The sequence below is a fragment of the Antennarius striatus genome, chromosome 12, assembly GCF_040054535.1.
Source record: "Antennarius striatus isolate MH-2024 chromosome 12, ASM4005453v1, whole genome shotgun sequence".
In the NCBI taxonomy this organism is placed as follows: domain Eukaryota; kingdom Metazoa; phylum Chordata; class Actinopteri; order Lophiiformes; family Antennariidae; genus Antennarius; species Antennarius striatus.
In genome coordinates this window covers 7,142,427-7,160,055 of record NC_090787.1, presented here as the reverse complement: position 1 = coordinate 7,160,055, position 17,629 = coordinate 7,142,427, and the positions used below count along the sequence as shown (strand labels likewise).

The following is a 17,629-nucleotide window of genomic DNA, read 5'->3' as shown; positions in this document are numbered from 1 at the left end:
CGTGGCATGGGACTTTAAAATTGTTTCATGATGTTGGGGAACTTGCTATTTTTTTCCCCCTTATAGGATCATATTAAAATGATTCAAGTACCATGGTTCACTACAGTGAGCCTCATAACAGGTGTAGCATTTAACCTTTTATATAAAAGGCCTGTTTCCTGTAAATGTCAGGTTTATGTCACTACTTCAACTTTAAATCCTTTACACCCACAGACCCTTGTGGTCTCCCAGAGCCAGTAGTATATGCATAACATTCAATATATACTCTTAGTTAGTGATGTTCATAGATAATATAATAGTTTATTTGAAAGAAAATGACAAACACAGCCAGTCAGCTGTGCACTCTGTATCACTCAGACGCAGCTGCTGCTCCACAGTGTACCAGTGGATTATGGAGACAGTAGCAGCAGAGCTCAGCCTCCTGCCTCTGATGTCTGTCAAAGCTGAGAGACCACCAGACTTATAACAGGTCTGTAGGTCAGAAATAAATGGAATTAAAAATGTGTATGTTTGCTTGTTTAAGACAGAAGGGGTTACAGAATTTAACTCACAATGAGAGCACGAGAAACATACAGTATGCCCTCGTACATGATGAAATTTGTATGATGTTCATCCCTAAACATGTGTTCTTATCTTACCAGTCTCTGGCGCTGCACACCCTCAGGGATGATGGGAGCTGCCTATCTGAGGTTGAGCACTGAAGCAGCTTCCAGGTGCACAATTATCATATGAAACACCGCTTAATGTATAAAACTGAAGTGGAAGCAATAAATAAAACACCAGGGAACTAAAAAGCCCTCAGAGTGCAGACACGTCACTAATGACTTTCTCCTGTGGAGCACAGATAAGCAGATTGCAAGTCAGCCCTGAAACATGGTATTTTGAAGGTATCACTTGTGTACCCAAAGATATACACTATACTGCCAGAAGTGTTTCGCATATCAACGCACGGTAAGTGACATCCCATTCCTAATTCATAGTTTTAAATATTACATCGGTCCGCCCGTTGAAGCTGCAACAGCTTTAACTCTTCTAGAAAGTTTGTCCACGGTTTGTGTTTATGGAAATTCTTCTTTTAAGGTCACACACTGATGTTGGACGAGAAGGCCTGGCTCTTACTTTCTGCTCTAATTCATCCCAAAGATGTTATATAGGGTTGAGATCAGGACTCTCTAGGCCAGTCAAGTTCATCCACACCAGACTCGGTCATCCATGTCTTTATGGACTTGCTTTCCTACCTGGTTCACTGTTATGTTGAAAAAGGAAGGGACCAGCTCCAAACTGTTCCCACGAAGTTGGGAGCATGGAATTGTCCAAAATGTCTTGGTATGCTGAAGCATTCGGAGTTCCTTTTACTGGAACTAAGGTGTCCAATCCCGGCCCACACCACAGACCCCTCTTCTCCATCGGTTTACATGGCCGACTACTTCGTGGCTGAGTCGCTGTCGTTCCCACACTTCCGCTTTCTTATAATACAGCTGACTGGAATGTCGAGGCGTGCGGAAATGTCACAAGTGGATTTGTTGCACAGGTGGCATCCTCTCAGTTCCATGCTGGGATTCACTGAGCTCCTGAGAGCGACTGATTCTTTGTAAAGCAGACTGCATGTCTCAGTGCTTGATTTCATACACCTGGCCATGGAAGTGACTAAATCACCTGATTGTGATCATTTGGATGAGTGAGAAACGCAGTGTGTGTGTTAGGAAAGTACACTGTAAGGTAAAGACGTGTTCTTTCAGGTAAATTTTGACAATACATTGCTGACAACAAAGGGAAAATACGTATATTTCTAACAAGCTTAAGACAAACGATGCAATAAGTTGTTATCAGAAAATCTAGAGTTAGAGGATAAGGTTTGTTCTCAATATAAAGGTACGTTCTAATACTCCCCTCTTTGTGACCCGAGTTTCATTAATAACTTGGACACACGTCAGCGATTCCAGCTAGTAGTTACAATGAATTATGTATATGATAATTTACATAAAAATTTAGGACCAGTGGGTAGTTATTACAATCACCCCGTCTTAAATTCCTCCTCCAATATATTTGCAGTCAAGACACCTCAAACTGAAAATTTTATAGTTAAAAGATAAAAGCAAACTGAAGCTGCAATAAATATTAGAGGTAAAGAAATGAACCTTCACATTTCTACTCATACTAATGTACTCTTTGCAAAGTTATTATTTTAATGTTAGATGTTTACATTAGCTTGTTGCATCAATAGGCCTCACTCTTACCAGCTACAGTATTTTATTTCCTTTTAGTAATTGTGTTGTACCGTTAACATATATGAAACCAACATATGGAATACTGTGGTACACTTTTTTAAGTCTAATTACTCCATACTGAAATTCGCAAACTGAAAGCGAATAATACTTGTACATGCATTCATCCCAAATATTCATAATGTACATCCACGCAAATTTATATTGTTTTACTACAAGTAGTTAATGACCAATGCTGTATCGTAAACTACATTCCTTGTATTTGAGGTGATCATTCAAATCTTGACATTCTTTTTTTAAAAACAAGTATTTTACCAAACAAGCCGGTCTGTCTTCAGGAAACAGTGAAGACAGAGCAGTAAAAGCAGCAGCAGCTTCAGTTCTCCAGTATCACACACTGCTTACGTTCAAACCACAGAACAGCTATGAACTCAATAGCCGACTGGCAGCGCTCACAGCCCAATACAAGTCAATGCAGTTTATATGCATAAGTGAAAGAAAATAGCCAGGGAGCATAGAACATAAAGTTGTGTATAAACAGCTGTACTGGTTAACTCTGAAGCATGTTTGTCCCATCCGATGAAGGAGAGACCCATATGAGTGAAGAACATAGATAAAACATGATTGGCCAACATAAAACAAGAACATACACCTGACATGAAAATCAAACCTTCTAATTAGAAAACTTGGCAAATTCAAATTGCTGACCCCAGTTAGTTTGGTGACAGATAATATAAATACTCAGGGCAGAATACTGCAGGTGAGGTCACTCAGTCAACACTGTCAAAAGTTCTTATGCCAGGGCATCAAGTGGGAATTAAATACTTGTTTTCTTCTTGAGAAGTGTTCGCAAATATTTAGACAGCACAGGATAAATCCTGGAGCTCAGCGGCAACAGGTAAAACTGTTGTATGATTTGTGTGTAAATGTATGAACACAGAAACAGATTGATCAGTAGTACATGTCTTGGAACAGATTTTGTCCCATTTCGATGTAAGCTTCCTTCTCCTGTGCAGACATCTGCTCCACGAGCTCTGGCTTCTGGCTGACCTCTCGGTATGAGCAAGGCCGGCCACCAACCATGACCATTGGCTCGTCCCCGACCTCTTCAAACTCGTCATCGTCCTCTTCATCCATCTCCTCGTTGGTCCGATGATGAGCAGCTGTGGCAGTCAGGGGGTTTGAGGGAGAGTCATCATCTGATTCGCTGGTGTCGCTGTCAGAGTCGCTGGCGTTACCAGAGGTGGAGGCGAGCCCCCTGGTGGCGGCGCTCACTCCACCTCCACCTCCACCTGCTGCAGCCCTCTTCTCATGGATGAGCAGGGCACGCATCACTTCCTCATTTTCATCTGACTGACCAAGCCCAGTAGCTCCATCCTGAGCTCCAGAAATAACATCTTCATCTGGGAAAAACAAACAAAAGAAAAAATTGACATCTGAAATGTAATTCCTATACATTCTATACATTTATAATGAAAATATGTTTCCAAATTTTTTCATGTCTCGGCTCACAGGTCATGGACACATCAGGAGTTACTTATTGGTGGTCAGTGTCTTAAACAAAACCATGACAGCTCTGGACATCATGTTTTTTTTAGGCTCCACGAGGCACCTCAGACACAGAACGTTGATAAGGTGTAATTCATGCAGTTTCCAAAGAAATGGGTTTTCTAATCCAGGCATACACTAATGAAGCCTCTGATTATTTCAATTAAACAATTATAGTTGAATGCGAGTGTGACCAGGCTTGATTATTTCGTGGCCTTGGGAGAGAAACAACATCACAACAGCTCAGTGAAGGACCACTCCAACAAAGTCCTTTTGTGTTGCTGTTAATGTAATTACAGAACTTGAATAGCTAATGGCCCAATCTGTATTTGCAATAAGATTTGTCGTGTTAGCTGTTGAGAGATTAACAGCAAACCACTGAAAAGCAACAACATTTCTAATTGCTTTCAGACCAATTATCAATTATTTGTGAGAAACATGGATATATTGAGTCTAAATGAATTATGGAAACATATTTTGCCTGAGTATAATACGAAAAGTAAGTATTGATTGGTCATCGCTTAATGAGAAGGTGTTGGCTTACGGTTCTTGAGGACGTCGGGCTCACTGTAAGCACCCTGCACGGTACTGTGTGTCAACCACAGAGGCCTCTCCTTGGGCGTCTTGACGTCACCGCCCTGCTTGTGTTGGTCTTCAGGCTCCTCCATACTGATGACCACATTCTGGGTGTACAGGTCCGCGTAGGACGAGCTTGTGTTCGACCAGGCCTCACGGTGTGGGCCGCTTGCAGCAATTCCACCAGATGCTGCATTCCGTTCACGACTAGAAAAAAAAGAGTCATGGAAAAAAAAGAAAAGCTGGTAACAGCTGGTAAAGTATCAGTACAACAACAAACATTGAGATTACAGTACGCCCTCGCTACTCGCAGTTAATGCGCTCCAAGAACCACACGTGAATAAAGAATTCTGCGATGGAGCGATGAATTATCTTATTATTTACGGTAATTTAAACGTTTGTGAACCTTACCATAATGATAATAAACCACCTTCTATCTGTATTTCCTTTTCTCACACTTTTATCGAGTGTTTAAATCACTTTTGTGTCTCATGGAAGTGCATTATGTTCCGAGACTTACGGAACGTAGCGCACTTCCGGACGCCGTCAGCCAATGGAATGCGTATACGGTATCACGTGACTACCTACCAAAAATCTGCAATGAGGTGAAGTCGCGAGGTTTTGTGAATGTGCAAGGGCTCACTGTATATAATGATTCAAGCTAAAACACTGGATCATTACAGAGGCTTAATAGATAAGAATTCTACTGTGGTACAAACAGCTATGAGGTTAATCTAAGATCTTGTCCAGTGTCAGTGGAACCGTTCCACAGTATTGGTATTTCAGACATTTTTAAAAAAAAAAAAAAAAAAAGTCAATCAGATCACATCTCAATTTTGACCAATCTTGTAGTGATGCAACACAGTCTGAATGATAAAGAGGATATTTCTGTCAGAATCTGACCTCTGTTTGAGGGCAGGAATCTCAGCAGGCTCAGGCTCCAGCAGGTCATGGGACAGGTTAACATCTTCAGTTTCACGCAGCAGCGCATAGATGGGTTCGATCTGCTCGTTGAAGCGTGCCACCAGTGTCCTGGCATCTGGACAGACGGACTCATCCTCCACTACCTCTGTCTGACAGTAGGTACAGAGGAACATACCTGTGGGTTACGCAAAAACACAGATAAATATGAAGGGATATCATATCTGTAGTTATGGAACCGTTCTCAGGACATGCCTTTTCCCTTTTTTTAACCTAACTTTTAAAAAAAAAAAACACTTGAAGAAATGAATGCAGTCAGTACAGTTACTGTATGCGTGGGACTCTGTCATGCTTGCATGAACATGAGACGAGGACTCAATATCACCAACAGTAAAAAAAATTAAAAAGATGAGCCACAAAAATAGTATTTTACTGGGGTTTGCATAGCCTCCTACACCACGTTCATTTTGGTGATTAACATTGTGCGTGTGTAACCAGTCCTTTTATCCCTCAATGCAAAGTTCCATTCAGAGGGATTCTGATATTGAAAAGGGCTACTTAACCCATTCGATGCCAGCACTTTGAAGCAATTAATCTCCTTACATGCAATGTTTCACATTACTGAGTTTCAATGTTCAAATGAATAATCAGGCATTAATTAATATCAGGTATTATGTTAAACTTGTGTCACAAGAAATGTTGTCTAGAACAATGCACCTTCTGTGAACTGTCTCCTACCAGTCCTACCAAGACATGGTCAGCCATCTGCTACTCTGGTTTATTTCAGCTTCAGAAATGTGAACTGTTCCGGCATTACGCAGACCGTATGTCTGCTTTGTGTCCGTTTGAGTGAGAGGCGGATGGAAAGAATGTGTCTGGAAATATACATATAGACTATTCTGGTATGAAGTAGAAGATTTCTTTTCACGTTTTTCTTTTGTTTGTTTTTTTAAACTACACCATTTGGAAATGAATAATTGGTGCTGCTTAGAATATATAAAAAGGCATAAAAATTATCAAATTTAGCTCAGTGGGTCAAACTTTTAACTTTATAGTTTACGCGCATGTATTTTGAGTAAAACACAGAACCTTCTGAGAAAGAGGGTAGCAACTCATGAATAGAAGACATAGACAGCAAAAACAACCACAAAAAGGTTCAGGGTGTATTGTTCACATTCTCTATGCCAATTTAGTAATGAGTCAAACAAATGCATGTCCTAAAAGGGAATATGGTACATTTACACCGCAAAGTATGGCAATTATACATTAGAAGGTTTCAACCTCTCATTTGTGGCTCAGAATGAGCTGGAAAACCAGCATTAGTGTCATTTCCCATCCCAGTGAGGTTAAGCTGAGCTGACACTAGACATGCAACTCATCCATCAGACTCCCACATTATATGACCTCAAGGTTTTCTTTTTGTCTTTGTCAGGATGCAGTGTTTATAAATTTACAGCAAGCTTTCATACTAGTTGACATACTTAAGTGACACAAAAAACAAATATAATGGAATTAACAAGATGGACAACTCACATGGAAGCTTTTGCAACATCTAATTTACACCGATTATCAATAACATGAATTTTTTTCTTTCCTCAGATCGGGTTTCTGTAGCATTTAGTCTCCAAAATATAGACATGTGCTTGTTTTTCTGCATTTATTTTGAAATAAGCTGTAAGAGATTAAATTATGTATCACACTGACTCAGACATTAACCAGGTCAAAAGGCCCCTGTCAGTTGTTAGTGTACCAGGGCCTCCTGATGAGAAATGGGGTACTGGAACAGAATACAAAAGAGCAACAAAAGGAAACACAGAATTGCACCACTACAGAAGCAACCCTAGGAAGAAAAAAAAAAGAGTAAATGCAAAAAATACTAATCTGTGGATACTTCAAACCAATGAAGACTAACACAGAAACAGCTGTTAGATCAGTGTTCTATTCATTTTTTTCTTCTTGCGGGTATGGCTGCTCTGCCCCCAAATCTGAACGGATACTCTTTATAACTAAAACCCTCACAATTAACATGGTCTCAGAATAAACCATGGCATTAAAGCCCAATGGAAGTCATTTGAGAGCAGGGAATAAATTACTGCACTGTATGGCTACTTAATCATCAAGTAAAGATTTCTGGTCATCTTCTACTTTAATCTACTACTTTAATCTACTAAACATCAGCTCTACTGGCTATGGCAGGGGTTGGCAACCTGTCAGCTCTGAAGCTGCATGAGGCTCTTTCATCCTCATGCTGCAGCTGCCTGTGTGGCTTGGGAAACTAAAATGTAGATATTCAATCAAAGTGCATTTTGTGTTAGTTCATTTTTTTATTGTAGTTTTATAATGGGAGGTTATTGTCATCTAGAAAATTTAAAATAAAATTCAGTTTTTTTATTTTTCATCACTCAAAATATGCATCACACTTAGCAAAAGCTGGTAGGAGCCGAAGTCCCTTTAAAATTAATATTTATGTTGATATTTTTTAAATCTTTATTTTTCATTGTTCAGTGAAATAGTGAGTTTTTTTTCGTTATTTTTTTAAATTGAGGTCAAGGCTCCACTAGACGTTCAAACAGCCCAAAGATGAGGGCTCACTGTATTTTCTGTTTGTTACATGAATAATTTAAGTTGAGCTTTTTATTTAATTTGAAAGAGATTTACAATAATAGTAAAAAACACACTGTGTTGGAAGAGTTCAAAATGTGTTCACTATGTAAACAAAATTTCATTGTCTCTGTAGCACTTCATGGATTTCATACACAACACACTAATTGTTTACACAACGTGTAAAGGTAAAAAACAATAGTGTTATCTTCTTTTTAGATGTCAAAAAAGCATTTGCAGCTGCCAGTCCTTACTTTTCTATGGAAACCAGTTACAAATGGCTTAAACGTTGCCAACCCACTGGGTTACGGTAAATACATATAAATGACATTATTATTCTTCAAAACTTTTAGGATTATTTTTGCATATCTTCAAGTTCATCACAATTTAACTTGCTCTTTCATTCATCTCCAATCCACTCCTGTCTAAAAAAAATAAAAAATACAACTGCACTAAGCTAATATCGTCACTGTCAGAGAAGAGCATCACCATGAATTGGGCACAGAACTGTACACAAGTAGCATATTTTCCCAATGCTTACCACTGGTGGGGTCAAACAGCTGGTTGGCCTCTAGATCAGTGAAGGTGAGGAGACAGAGCGGACACTTGAAGGAGGCACGACTGGTAGAGTCTCGTTCATCCGTCTCAATGCGCCGTCGCATGTGATCCAATTTATACTTGACCACATTGACCAGTACCCTAAAAAATAAAACATCAACAAGGCTTGATAACATGCTGCACACTTGCATGGAGGATTAATGATGCATGCACACATGGCCAAATCAAACAGCACCCTTTACTATGGATATAATATTATGTGTACTACTGTGTCTAACATGTTTCATATGGAATGCAATGAAATTATATCCACCTGTAGTTGATGAAGTAGTAATTGTGCCGTGTTGTCTTGCCATCAGGGGCAGTCTCCACTCTCATGCGGCACTTGACGAACTTGTCTGCCTTCAGGGTATTGAGAACGGAGCGCAGTTGTTTGCGGTCGAACTTGAGCAACTCTAACATGTCCTCCTCACGTACACATGGATTTCGGATCAACACATCCAGGGCCAGAGCATGTTCCACTCCATAGAATCCCCTCACCACCTGTTTGGCAAGCCGTTTCAGTGCTGCAGGAACCTCGGTTAGCAGCTCTGGCTCTATCATCTTCAGCTGTAGAGAGAACTGCGTGGTGTCATAGCTTGAAGAAACGTCAGTTTCAGCATTACTACAACAAATTGATTGCAGTCTAATTATTGGTATGGATACGGTTTTGCTAATATAATTTTTTTTTTTAAAAACTCGTAACGTCTTACTCATACAACGGTATTTTCTTACAGCTTCTTGGTGTTACTCGGGGTAAACTGGGCAAAGTGAGTTACAATAAAATCGCTAGCGTTAGCCAATTAAGTTAATAGCACACTTACCCGGTGCTCCCAAACGCTGTTCCACCCGTACGCTAAAGCTACCGCTCTCTAAGTCATTTCAGACAACGCAGGCTCCGAACGAATACAAACAAACTCTATAACAACATTGTCAATCTTTAAACCATTCAGTTAACTGGCATGCTCGATGAGTTACACTAAATACCGGAAATAAAATCTAAAAGTATTGTTGCGTTCTGGTGGACAATAGCCAATAGGAACGAAATACAATTGATTGATTGGGATATAGACCAATGATATTGCGTTTGTAGTCTACGTTTATTTTTAGTAACCAATCAGATCAGACAAACGTATATGACGTTACTTCTTGATTACTTCCGGGGCGACACTGCCATAAAAATTGTATTACAGCTGGCTCAAAAAATAAAACAAACAAAAAACATCAGACATACAAAAGAAAATCTGAATTACTTCCCTTATACTTTTCTTAGAATTTACAGCATACACCTATAACAAAATTGACCTTAAACGCAATGCCTCTGACCAAAATCTATAGCACCAGTCAATTATCTTTCAATTTAAAGAGGGCCAAAGCATGCCCCACTCCATAGAAATCCCTTACGACATGTTTGGAAAGCTGCTTTAGTCAGCTGCGGAGAGAAATTGTAAAATCTAGTATAGGGTGAAGAAACTTTGGAGGCAGGATTCACATATAAATCAATATGTAGGCAACTTTAATCACTAAAAGCTTGAGCTCCAGACAAGCAAGAGATAACACGCTTCAACCGTTGAGTGCTTGATTGTACTTGATTCATTCATTTGGGATGGCTTATTGGAACGCTATACCGTTGATAATGTGATTACAATTAAGATGGCACAAACCCGTAGATATGCAGATGATTATTATTTCTACCACACTTCACTATAATGATATCTAAATGAGTTTGTATCTATCTGTCTGTCTGTCTGTCTGTCTGTCTACTAAACAAAATTGACTTCAAAGTCAACAAAGAAAATTCCAATACTGCAGTCCAGTTATCAAGGCTTCATCAGGCCTCCACATGATTCTAACCAAATGAAAGATGTATTTAAACATAAATATTTTTGGAATAATTTTTTTTAGCATTTGTAACATAATTATATGAATACTATGTTAATAAATGATAATTTGACTAAATTATAGACCTAAACGTCAGCTTGATATTTACAGTAATGTCAGTCAAACAAGCTGTACCTACAGAAAACAGACCATGGTGGCGTTCGATGGCTGGTAGGTTTTGTTAGGTTGAAGCGACCTCTGGTGGCAAGTGAGAAGGCTTGCAGGGTTTTTCTTGACGAACCAACCAACCAACCAATGATTTCACCGGAAGTCCCGCCTCGAACTGCGGGTGATGTCACGGAAACTGCTAAACTGACAGACGATACCGGAAATACTGACAGCAAAACATGGCTTCTCTGGACAGAGTAAAAGTCCTAGTTTTAGGAGATTCTGGTAAGTCAAATGCTGTTTTTCACATATAAAATTCTTAATGACATTATGTCTAGATCGAAGCTGTAGCAGCGGCTCTCTGTACATTCATGCTTGTCGTTTCAGCGTCACTTTTCCGTTTAAAAGTGGAACAGATGATTGTAAACGAAAAGCAGCGACTTAATTCATGCTAGAAGACTGTTTGATTTTGGAACTATCAGTTCTAAAACTTACATTTTAAAGAAAAGATATTCGTTAATTCAAACAATAATGACCAGCAGCCTGTTTAGGATACGTATTTACAAATGTCATGCAGAGTATATGTTTTTTTAGAAGTGACACTGATGTGTTTTACAGTGGGTGTTTTTCTCATGTAAAAGTGAACCACGTGATTGTTTTGTTGTTGTCAGCAGTGTTATATCAACACTGAACGTGACTGAAAGGCAAATATGATGGACAACATAAAATACATCCCCTTGTGTAGGGGAGATACTTTAATTAGACCAATTTATTTGTGTTTATATTAATCCACTTAGATCTGTCCCTTGTCTGCCCACCATTCTTTTTCATTGCAGGGGTGGGGAAGTCTTCTTTGGTCCATCTGCTCTGTCAGAATCAGGTTTTAGGAAATCCATCATGGACTGTTGGTTGCTCAGTAGATGTGAGGGTAAGCAGCATTAAGGCCTCACAACAAAAGAAAATAAAAGCCTCCTGTAGGAAATGAAACATTCAAGTGATGGAATTTGTAATTTGAAATGTTAATGTCATTAGAATTCATTTAATGTTGTACATTATACAAATGAGTGTGAGCTTTAAAAAAAAAATATTCAAAATAACTTTTCATCTGCAGGTCCAAGATTATAAGGAAGGAACCCCAGAGGAGAAAGCTTACTATATTGAACTATGGGATGTAGGAGGATCGGTTGGCAGTGCCAGTAGTGTTAAAAGCACCAGAGCTGTCTTCTACAATTCAGTTAATGGTAAAGATAATTTTATTTAATCTGTAAAATAATTAGAGCTGCTATTAATGAGGTCACGTTTTGTTTTTGTGGTAGGAATTATGTTGGTGCACGATTTGACAAATAAGAAGTCCTCTCAGAATCTATACCGCTGGTCATTAGAAGCTTTAAATAAGGATTCCTCTCCAACAGGAGTTATTGTTTCAAATGGGTAAGCAGATGTGTTTTTACACATGTAAAATGAAACACATGCACACAGCGTACCACATAAACTGTACCGTGAAATTGTAGAGATCAGCCATATTTTTCTCTTTTCTTCAGTGACTATGATAGGGAGCAGTTTGCTGAGAACCCAGTTCCTTTGCTGCTGATAGGTACAAAGTTTGACCAGATCCCGGAGAACAAACGCAACGAAGTTCTCACTCGGACAGCTTTCCTGTCTGAAGACTTTAATGCAGAGGAGATCAATCTGGTCAGTAACTTGTTCCTTCTGACTTGTTCTGACTTCATTGCATTCAACTGTCTTTCTAACATTGACTACTTTACAGTGATGAATCTGGGGATCTATTAACAGTTTGTGTTAACAGTTTAATTGACCCCAAAATCATATAAAAACTCTATAAAACATTGTTCAACTAGGACCAGACAGCTGCAGTGGTTGAATGGAAAATGCCACATCTGGCATTAAAATAAGGGCATTTGGGGAACAGAATGAATCAACAGTTGGAGTTTAATATGTTATCACTTTTAAGTTTTCCCTTTAAAAAAGGAAGTTTTATTTTGGCAGGACTGCACCAACCCAAGATACCTCGCCGCAGGCACATCAAATGCAGTGAAGCTTAGCAGATTTTTTGACAAGGTGAGTGATACGAAGTTCTGTTATGTGATTTATCATTCTCTTTCTGATATACAGATAAACTGTACAAACGTCAACAATGTGAAGTGAGGCTGGTTACTGTTCAATTAGTTTTTGAAACATAATACATAGTAACTATTTAATAACATGATATGAAGGGATATTTGTGACAGAAACTATAAATTCAATTTAAATTGTGTATTCTTGCTTTGTACAATCTTAAATTTACTGATGTGAAGTCAGACCTCGTGGTGCAATGTTATTCCTTTAACATAGACAAGAATGTCAATGTTCCATTGGTAATGACTTCAATTTGCCAATCACAACTTGTGTCTTTAGGTAATAGAGAAAAGATATTTCACAAGAGATCCAAGTCAGGTGAGTAATGTTTTAATTTCTAGCATTATTTGTGTCATCAAATAGCATCTGCAAATCTCAGTGTCATTATTATTTTGGTAAATTTCATAATAAGAATTTAGTCATACCTGAACAAAGCTAAGATTTTAAATTTAACCATTCCATTAAAATGTCACATTTTCTTACTTCCTCTGCAGATGACGGGCTTCACAGACAGAAAACGGTTCAACTTCAAAAGTTTACACTATGACTGACATCAGTCATCTGTTGGGTGACCATAGCACCATTAAGCTAGTCCCACATAACCACAGGCTTTCCGTACCACCCATATTAAATACTTTGTCTTCGAACATTTTTTCATCCTCCAATATCCTAACACTTCAGCCTGTGTCACAAAAACAAACTAATTCTGATGAATATCCCCATAATAGCACAGGTATTTTGCAAAAAGTAATTGAGCACTTTCATGAGGACAGTAAGTGAGGATGATGTTATGCATGTTCATTGAGAATACATCTGGCCTCTGAGTGGTGGCTGATACAACATTCTCCAATCCCTGCATCACATTCTTCATTGTGGAGTGAAAGAAGTGGACCATTGTGAAGACATTTACATATTTTGATTTAAAACATCACCTTTCAAGGTGAAATTAGTTACACTTTGAAGCATCTTGTTAGGTAATTTCCTGTTTCCCTGTGAATAGAGCATCAGAATGACTGAGCAGTGTTAAACAGAGAGATAACACTTTCATAAATACATTTTCAACATTTCTGTTGTGTGATTGATGTTGATTTTGCATAAATTTGTTCAAACACTTGATGTGGATCTTAGTTACTTGACAAGCCTCTCCTATCTCTGTCAAATTTCAGGCCTTATTTAAGTTTTAAGTTCCTTTTATAAATCACCATTGGGAAATTCTTTTTTCATTTGATATGTTAAACACACACAGACTGGAATGCACACATAAACACACAGTGGGCCTGTAGGCCTGTAATTAATGTAGAGATGGTAGAGTGAAGGGCATTCATGTAACAGGACCCCAAGAGCAGCTTGTGGGGCCGGTGTCTTGCTCAAGGGCACCTCAACAGTACTCAGGCGGTGAACTGGCACCACTTTAGCTACCAGTTCACACTTTTGGTCTACAATAGACTTGAACTGAATTTTTTCATCTGGAGCTCAATTTTCTAATTTAGATCATTTAAGGAAGGCATGTCCAGATTTATTTATGGCCTCTATGAGTGAAATATTTTGTATAAGCATGAGATCTTTGTGTGACAGTTTGCGAGAAATGGTCAAGATAGTTATTACAACACCCTGAATAGAGTCCGATTTAGAGTTAATGGGGGACAATTCACCTTCACCTGTGGGAATAAGATAAGATAAACCTTTATTGTCCCACAGTGGGGAAATTTTTGAAAGAGGGGTCATTTAGAGGTAAAGACCTGGGAGTCGTAAATTGTACATCTGGTTTGACTTGAGAAGAGTATAAAGACTGAAAGAATTTTGCAATGTTTAAAAAACATTCTGCCATTCTCCTTTTCATGCTTCATGTGTTAAAGATATCTGAGTCATCACACAGGGTCTGTAAGACGTGAGGGACTACACCTCACAACCTAGAACAAAGAAGAATCTCACTGACACTACTCTCTCTTTTTCTTTGTGGCCCCATTTCTGAAACATCTTTGTTTGCAAAGCAAACAGCATTTGAGTGTCAGCCACAAAACGGCTAGGAGAAGGATGAAAAAAAAACCTAAAACATCCAGGGAATGGTACTGAACCCAGTTCAGCTCATGTGCAGCTACTCTTAGATGTGCTGCTCCTTTGTGTCTCATGACAAACTCGGTCCAGAAAACAGCCAGGTCCAAAGGCTCAACGGGACGGTCCAGGTGTTTCTGAGACAGCTCCACCATCTTCTCTTTGTAACTGGGATCAGAAATTGTGAAAAAAGTTATTTTTTGAGAATACTTACATTCTACAGTATTTTGGTGATTAATAATGCATGACAGTTTTTATTGTTTGAATAGAAAATTCATGGGACAACTTAAATTTGCTTAAGCAGACATGTTGGTGATTTCTGTCTTGCCTTTTGTTGTGGATGATTTTATTTAGTGAAGTCAAAAGTTTTTCTGTTGTCACATCATGAATACTGAGTTTCTCTGCAACACCGTGGGACACCATGCGTTGTGCGTTGTCTCCTTGATCTCCAAACAGTGGAAACATCAACATGGGTACAGTGTTACAGATGCTCTCATAGATGCCGTGGGTACCTCCATGTGTGATGAAGACTTTAGCTTTGGGGTGAGCTGAGAAACATACGAATCACAAACCAAGAGTCGGTTAAACTTTAATCGATTTTATTTCTCTGGTTAATGAAATTATAGCAACTCATCCATTTACCTGGACAAACATACCTAGGAGGTCGTTCTGAGGTAACCATTTCAGAAGTCTGATGTTCTTTGATGGTTCTTCCAGTGGTACTCCGGTGTATCGCCACACAACCTGGAACACACACCTTTTAGTGTTTGATGTACAATGGATTACCTGATGAAGTGAAGGTTTAGGATATTCCCAGCAACACAAGACGTTCTCCTCTTACTGACTAGAGTTTAGCACATACACAGAATAGCCCATAAATGATCGCCAACCTTTTGAATGTAGAAACAGTTGTATTTTATCAAAAATAGTCAGGTTCTGTTCAAAAAGTGATACATTTTATTGGACTGAACAAGTGAAATATTTTAATCTCATAATGATAATCTCATATTACCCTTTGAGGTATTTGTTGAAAGGCATCAAAGAATTGTTTCGCCATCTGATCAGGCATGCTGGGCACCATTGAGCCCAGGGTAAAAACAATGAAGCCATCCTCCCCCGAGTCATCTATAAACTCCTCCAATTCCTGAAATTTGGGAAAACATAGAACTATTGATTTATAACTGTTTATTTCAACATGCAGTTCTGCAATTCACACGTAAAGAATGTAATTGATCATACATGACCATTGTCTAAAGCTAAAACATAGCATGGTAAAAAAATAAAAAGTGAGCATTTAAATGTAGTTAGAAATTATTTTGATACACTGAAAAAAGTACTGGAAATGTATGTAATTTACAGAAAACCAATTTTTCAGCATATCCTTATAGTTACTGTTGCAGACATTCTGTTAATACTCACTGCTGGCAGAGGATCATTCTTCACACAGTTGATTCCTCCAATGAAAGCTGTGTTTGGCATGACTGGATTGGGCCACTCAAACACAAAGTCATATCTAAGCAGCCAGAAAGCACCATGACTGAGAAGTTCCTTATATGTTAAAATGTCCCCTAAATGCCTACTGACCAAATCATCAAACTGGAAGTAGAATTCTCTGCACATGTAGGACTCCACAACAGACATGACTACGTTTTTGACTCTCTGTGGGAAAGTCATGATGTTTGTATTGCCAGAGTAATAAACAGGAACATAGGACGGAGGAAACGGACACTGATTTGCTTTTAAATCCAGGCCACATGGCAATCCACGTAAGAAATTAACAAGTGGAAGAGAAAGGATATGAGCCAGAACTGGACCACAGGGAAGGAAGGGGTCTGTAAGCACAACATCAAAGCCCTCTCCCCTCAGTCGACTCATTACAGGCTGGTTGTTCAATAAACTCTCACAACCTTTCACCTGCAGAGAAGTAAATATAAAAAATGTCGTTGCATCCACAAATATGGATGATGACTTGAGGAACACTCTTTTCTTCACTCTATTCATATTTTCATCCAGTTCAGCTTTAGTGAACGGCACTTGGTAGATCTCCGTCTTGTGGTTTTGGGAGCCGTTCATCAACAGGCTGTTTTCAGGCACCAACACCAACACTTCATGGCCCCTGTGGCTGAGCTCTTCGACCAGTATCTTCATGCTGAGCCAGTGGCTCCCATCTGCAGGCAGAACCAGTATCTTTCCACCCTGAACGGACCCCAGGCTACAGCAAAACAGCCACACTACCACCCCCAGAATAGGAAAGCACCCCCTCCGGTTCATGCCCCCTGTCTGTGTTGTCAGTAGGGTTGCTGTAGATGCCAGTGGTAGCTCTTGTTACACTGTGCCTCTTATTCTAGCATGTTTGGTTAAATTTTGAGGTAGTTAAAGTTTTGCATGTGGGTGGGATCTTCTAACACAACCCCAAAGGAGAGACAGGGTGAAAAGTTCAATGGGACACCAGAAGTCCTCCTATTCAGTTTGCCTCTAATCAATTATTTTCTCACCAGACTTCATTGATTTTCTTTTCCCTTTTTGTTTCGTTTCTATTATATCTTGATTGATATATTGTTCAATATTTTTGCAAGTGATAAATAAATTTAAAAAATATTATACAAAATAACAGCACAACAATTTCAATGCCAGTAACTTCTCTATATGAGTGTGCATATTATCATGATCCTTTCATTGATTCATTGAGTAATAAGAGAACTAAGCAACTCCCCACAGTCCTACGTATGCTTTTTAGGCCCCTAGTTGTGTCTGTGGGTTGTGTATAGCTCAGGTACAATAAGCAAAAATGAAATTGCCTACATTCTGTGAAAGTTGCTGTATGTTGACTGAAATTAATTCAACTAGTGCAGATTTTTAAATTTTATCTATACAGTTTACAAACTCCTTTGGAACAAATGCAGGTTATAGAATTTTGTGGTGAAACATTATTAGTGGAAAATCAGAACATATAAATGTCTAATCTCTGTGCTGCAAGATGAGAC

At 38.9% G+C, this 17,629-nt stretch overlaps 3 protein-coding genes across 4 annotated transcripts; 1 reads left to right on the top strand and 2 right to left on the bottom strand.

Moving 5' to 3' along the window:
• Nucleotides 1–2,150: 2,150 nt before the first annotated feature.
• On the bottom strand, nt 2,151–9,442 carry gtf2e1 (general transcription factor IIE, polypeptide 1, alpha). Of its 2 annotated transcripts, none has more exons than XM_068329392.1 (6): nt 9,293–9,442; nt 8,743–9,066; nt 8,413–8,570; nt 5,253–5,448; nt 4,318–4,556; nt 2,151–3,628 (listed from the first exon to the last, which is right to left on the bottom strand). In XM_068329392.1, the coding sequence occupies exons 2-6, from the start codon at nt 9,030–9,032 to the stop codon at nt 3,177–3,179; spliced, it is 1,335 nt and encodes a 444-aa protein (XP_068185493.1). In that variant the 5' UTR covers nt 9,033–9,066; nt 9,293–9,442; the 3' UTR covers nt 2,151–3,176. The 2 variants fall into 2 exon arrangements, with proteins under 2 accessions (XP_068185493.1, XP_068185492.1); XM_068329391.1 differs by having other exon boundaries at nt 8,743–9,038.
• A 1,220-nt stretch (nt 9,443–10,662) lies between these two features.
• rabl3 (RAB, member of RAS oncogene family-like 3) lies at nt 10,663–13,709 on the top strand. Its single transcript, XM_068328508.1, has 8 exons — nt 10,663–10,742; nt 11,294–11,385; nt 11,569–11,698; nt 11,774–11,888; nt 11,999–12,149; nt 12,465–12,536; nt 12,873–12,911; nt 13,088–13,709. Exons 1-8 carry the CDS (start codon nt 10,697–10,699, stop codon nt 13,142–13,144), a joined length of 702 nt encoding a protein of 233 aa, XP_068184609.1. The 5' UTR covers nt 10,663–10,696; the 3' UTR covers nt 13,145–13,709.
• A 129-nt stretch (nt 13,710–13,838) lies between these two features.
• LOC137604626 (UDP-glucuronosyltransferase-like) lies at nt 13,839–16,967 on the bottom strand. The gene is made up of 5 exons (XM_068328507.1): nt 16,065–16,967; nt 15,658–15,789; nt 15,302–15,389; nt 14,974–15,193; nt 13,839–14,813 (listed from the first exon to the last, which is right to left on the bottom strand). The coding sequence occupies exons 1-5, from the start codon at nt 16,914–16,916 to the stop codon at nt 14,531–14,533; spliced, it is 1,575 nt and encodes a 524-aa protein (XP_068184608.1). The 5' UTR covers nt 16,917–16,967; the 3' UTR covers nt 13,839–14,530.
• Nucleotides 16,968–17,629: the final 662 nt, after the last annotated feature.

What these genes read in the sequence shown, in the direction of transcription:
- LOC137604626 (XM_068328507.1), bottom strand. Translation starts at nt 16,916, where the DNA reads ATGAACCGGAGGGGGTGCTTTCCTATTCTGGGGGTGGTAGTGTGGCTG. An exon ending in TTCAACAAATACCTCAAAGG is followed by an intron (nt 15,390 to 15,657) that starts GTAATATGAGAT and finishes TGTGTGTTCCAG; the next exon opens with GTTGTGTGGCGATACACCGG. An exon ending in ACCTCAGAACGACCTCCTAG is followed by an intron (nt 15,194 to 15,301) that starts GTATGTTTGTCC and finishes TATGTTTCTCAG; the next exon opens with CTCACCCCAAAGCTAAAGTC.
- gtf2e1 (XM_068329392.1), bottom strand. Translation starts at nt 9,032, where the DNA reads ATGATAGAGCCAGAGCTGCTAACCGAGGTTCCTGCAGCACTGAAACGG. An exon ending in TACTACTTCATCAACTACAG is followed by an intron (nt 8,571 to 8,742) that starts GTGGATATAATT and finishes TTTATTTTTTAG; the next exon opens with GGTACTGGTCAATGTGGTCA. An exon ending in GCCCGACGTCCTCAAGAACC is followed by an intron (nt 3,629 to 4,317) that starts GTAAGCCAACAC and finishes TGTTTTTCCCAG; the next exon opens with ATGAAGATGTTATTTCTGGA.
- rabl3 (XM_068328508.1), top strand. Translation starts at nt 10,697, where the DNA reads ATGGCTTCTCTGGACAGAGTAAAAGTCCTAGTTTTAGGAGATTCTG. An exon ending in GTTGCTCAGTAGATGTGAGG is followed by an intron (nt 11,386 to 11,568) that starts GTAAGCAGCATT and finishes TTTCATCTGCAG; the next exon opens with GTCCAAGATTATAAGGAAGG. An exon ending in CTTCTACAATTCAGTTAATG is followed by an intron (nt 11,699 to 11,773) that starts GTAAAGATAATT and finishes TTTTTGTGGTAG; the next exon opens with GAATTATGTTGGTGCACGAT.